The following is a 4,142-nucleotide window of genomic DNA, read 5'->3' as shown; positions in this document are numbered from 1 at the left end:
AGTCGAAACCCCATAGGCCCAGAGGATGACGGGCGGTTACCGCTAACCCCGCTGCTTAGACGCATTATATCCTTGGCGCACAGAACAGCCTGGATCGGAGAAGAGAGTCTGCTGTAGTCGTGTGTGACCTTGCTTGCCTACACGTAACCCAGTTTGAATTAGGAGACCTGGCAGCAGCTTAATATGTAATCTCAAGAAGCGGATAATTCTACAGTGCACTTGATGAGGTTCGCATGGCTTTACGGAGAAATGAAAGACAGGGATGCCAGTTTCCAGGTGCCCATTAGGGTGCGAACGGTGCTGCATTTGTGACCTGCAGACGCATTCCTTCCTTACCTGCCTTACACCCTCCGTTGTGCTTACAGTGAGCTTCCATCCATCCTATAGCCAATCAAGACAGCGGCAAGCTCGGCAATGCTTCGAAAGAGGAGTATGGACTCTTAGGGTTGCATCGAAAGACTAGGGTGGGAAGCCAAGGATGTACAACCGATTTCTTTTTTTTCACATTCATCCGTCTGAAATCAGACTTCGTTTCTTCTGGCTAATTGGATCAGTGGTAGAATAAACACCTGACCCCTTACCCGCTGACAAGGTCAGAAGGAGGAACGACAAAATGCCCCTTGGTGCAGTTAATCCCAACCGACAGCCGGGTCTGTCCAAGATAACTCACTGCAAAACGGACGAAGGTCCGCTTCCTCATCACGTGGCTGCAATAAATGATGGTCGCCCTCCCATACCCCTTAGGATGGTAGTGAGGGAGGGTATTGAGGGAGGTTAGTAAGGTCTAAAGGGAAGCGCCCCACCCCTTTACGCGCTGAGGGAGTGTGTTTAAATGCAGACGTGTTATTCGGTCGAGATTTCAATCACTGCCTCTTACCCAGCGCGGACGGGCTTCGTTGGACCTTAAGTTAGTTTTGATTTCATTAATGTAAGGTAAGAAAAAGTGGGGGTGCACCTTTGTTCGGCACCGCGGCTATCTTACAACCTGACTAACCTCCTTCACTACTTTGGCTATTTATGTGTGATGCATGATGCAAATTGACTCATACCCTTTCGCCTTATACCCCAAGTCCCCCATCTGCCCATTCACATTTCAAGCTATCACGGAGAGTTCATTCTATTATTTTGTCTAGAAGAGGGTCCGCAGTCATCCGTTTTGACCTGTGTCCCAGCCGACTAAGTTTTATGAAGTCAGATCAAGTGACGTTAACTAGAATTTCGGCTAACCAAGGACACCTGTCATATTTATGACGTATCGTCTACAAAATCCATTGCACACTACCCTCATAATTAAAATCAGCTCTCTATTCCCTACGGGCCTCGATTCTGTGCACGCCCACTGTTTAGTGTTTGTCTCGAAGACAAGCAGCATTCAAAATGGTTCGTGCTTCAAATCGATCAAATTTTGCAGCATCTCTAACCCTATGTAGCCTTTCGACTGCCAAAACCTCACGAAAGAGGTTCCCGCACACGCCAGTAACCCTCCTTCGTGGGTCGAAGGCAGAGGGCAAATGGTTTATTTTAAGGACTGCTGGTATTACGTTTATGAAGGCAACAACCACATTACACCTATCGAAAAGTACGAAAACTGTAGCAAGCAAGGAAAATTGCCACAAGGGACGGCGATTTTCATTGGAGGCGGCAGACTTGGCAATTGGTGGGAGGAAGAAATTACTGAATGAGTTGATACAGCTTCTCGGTAATTTGATACCCTTCACGAAGACCCATGAAGAGGGAAAGAACAGCATTCTTCTTAATATCCCCCCATATTTCCATTGATACACTGGATGTAGTGTCGTATCCGTAGGAGATATCGCCTTGGTAAATGAAGCTATCATGTATAGCTTCAGCAACTTCTACACCAAAGATTTCCGGAATAGCCAACAAACGGCATCCTTTCAACGTTAAAGATGGCGAAGGCACGACGGTATACGTCGGGGTTTGTAAGGAGATAACACCATTGTTTTCAACAACATTGGCGTCAAAAAGATCCTTCGCAATAGTTGGGATGTAGGCAGATGCAAGCTTAATTCGCATCTCAAACGCGACTTGGCATGGTTGTTGTATTGAGTTAGTTGGGCTGATTGTTGTAATCGACGCCGCTATAGTACCAGGGCATGGAGCGGACCTGACTATGGCATTGTATATACGACGCGGGAACAGCTTGCGAGTTTCGTTGAGAGACGCATGGTGGAACACAGAAAGACTTTCTGTCGTTGCAGTCATGCACTGAGAGGCGATAGCGGTCTCCGGGGCTATAGTTGTCGTCGTCGCCGAGGTGCAGTCATCCTCAATTTCATCGATACTCCCTACCTATTGTTAGCTTGCGAGTCATATTCATGAATAATAACGGACTTACGTTTTCGTTTGTTTTGTGTCATATCCTTCCAAGTGTTGATTTTCTTTATCGCACTCGGTGACAAAAGATTTGAAACTTGACGTGCGAGTCCCAGCTTCGTCTCTTCACCCTGCGCCTCAAACCAGTGTAGCTTTGCCTTCAATTCAGATTTGCCTTCAAAATGAGAATTTGAAAAAGCTGCATGCCGCGTAAGACGATATGCGAACCAGGTGGGAAAGCTGATTTCGAACAAAATTTTCGCGGTTGTGCTCTTAACTTCATTCAACCAGCTCGCAGCGTTGCGTGGACAACGACTTTGCTGTTCAATGCGTGAAAGCAACCAGCTGACATCGCCTAGACTTTCAGGAATTCCGCGAGGGCTCGTAGGACTTTCGTCCACTTCATCCATAGAAGGAAGATGAGTTAGGTGATTTAGAGAGGGATGTTAGAGAGGGGGGTTGGTGGGAGGTTAGTTAGGGAGTATGGTTTGTGGGAGCTAAGTGCCTAAATACTGAGCTACCTATCCGAAAACTAATCCTTCGAACACAGCTGCCCTCTGTTACCAGACCTGATTGGTAAAGGCATCCCCCCTAAAGCTCGTGCAGACGATTTGCTAGGTGCCTCTTGACGCGAGATGGACACGATTCAGCGAGGCTTTTGGCGCGCAATGATATACCCCGTTCGCGTTCGCGTCCAAATGGAGCCGATTGCCGCTGGTCACGGCCTTGTGTCACATCCATAAGTTGGAGCTCGGCAGCCTGACGACTTGTAATCTACAGCCGGAGCTTAGACAGCACCGGCGTTCGCGACGACCCTCCCACCACTCTTGCACTAAGACAAGACCGTAAGATGCGACTGATAAGCGGGCTTGTTTGGATACATAGAGCAGCACGTAGCACGCGCAATAGGAGAGAGAGGGGGACTGGACTGCGTCTATTACGGAACTGACTGCCCATATCCTGGCAATCCTTCGCTTATTGCCACCTTGGCTGCATGCGATACGTATGCTTTGGCCGCATCCTTCTTTTGTGGGCGTTCTTTGTGGATCCAGTATGCATTGTTTGCTCGTCCCACCTTAGTCGGCGAGCAATAAGAGCAGGTGTGGTGGGATCTGGACTTGTGAGTTACACAGTTTCTCCTTTGTGGAGGCCTCCTTGTCTAACGTTCATCTTCCAAGTTGATTGGGCAAAATTTGTGTTTGCCTGCGGGTGGCGCGTTGTTTTGGTTATCTATCGACTGAGTGAACAGGGAGCATGTACCCGGTTATCAGATGTTCTTTTTCATGGCTGCTTTGGAGCTGGAGTGTGGATGCAGTCACTTTCCTAGTAGCAGTACTGATCGTGTCGGATGCCAGCTTCTTCACATCGGCTACACCCATACTCGCGCAGGGGGTAATCACACATACGAGTTAACCGGGGTTGTCCATACCCTCGAAAGTCTGCTTTGGGCGACCTTGATCGTTTCCGGCCGCCAGTTGTCCCCGGGATCTGGCTTATACCAAGTTCCTTGGCAAAGTGTTATAACAATCCGGCTTTGTTTTTTGGTTTAACATGTATGAGTAATTGTTGGGTACTTTGTGATTTCTTGATAGTCTACTCGCTGACGAGACTAAAGCACGAAGTGCCTATCGAGATGGCTATTGTGGCTGTTGTGGTTTTGTGGGTTTAGCTGATTCATGCGCTCCGTCTGACTTGGCCAAGTCAACGGATTTATCGGATTTTCATCAGAAGGGATTTTCGCACTGGAGTGACGAATCTACTAGTGGAGCTATAGATTTGAGGCCCGACACAGAATATAACCTCAG

At 48.1% G+C, this 4,142-nt stretch overlaps 1 protein-coding gene across 1 annotated transcript; it reads right to left on the bottom strand.

The window, feature by feature from the left end:
* Positions 1-1,671: 1,671 nt before the first annotated feature.
* On the bottom strand, positions 1,672-2,747 carry PpBr36_05814 (uncharacterized protein; the record flags this gene model as incomplete). The annotated part of the gene is made up of 2 exons (XM_029892962.1): positions 1,672-2,309; positions 2,360-2,747. 2 exons carry the CDS (start codon positions 2,745-2,747, stop codon positions 1,672-1,674), a joined length of 1,026 nt encoding a protein of 341 aa, XP_029746341.1.
* Positions 2,748-4,142: the final 1,395 nt, after the last annotated feature.

Source organism: Pyricularia pennisetigena (genome assembly GCF_004337985.1).
Source record: "Pyricularia pennisetigena strain Br36 chromosome 4 map unlocalized Pyricularia_pennisetigena_Br36_Scf_6, whole genome shotgun sequence".
Lineage (NCBI taxonomy): Eukaryota > Fungi > Ascomycota > Sordariomycetes > Magnaporthales > Pyriculariaceae > Pyricularia > Pyricularia pennisetigena.
Note: the sequence above shows the minus strand (reverse complement) of the source record. Positions and strands in the feature narration are given on the sequence as shown.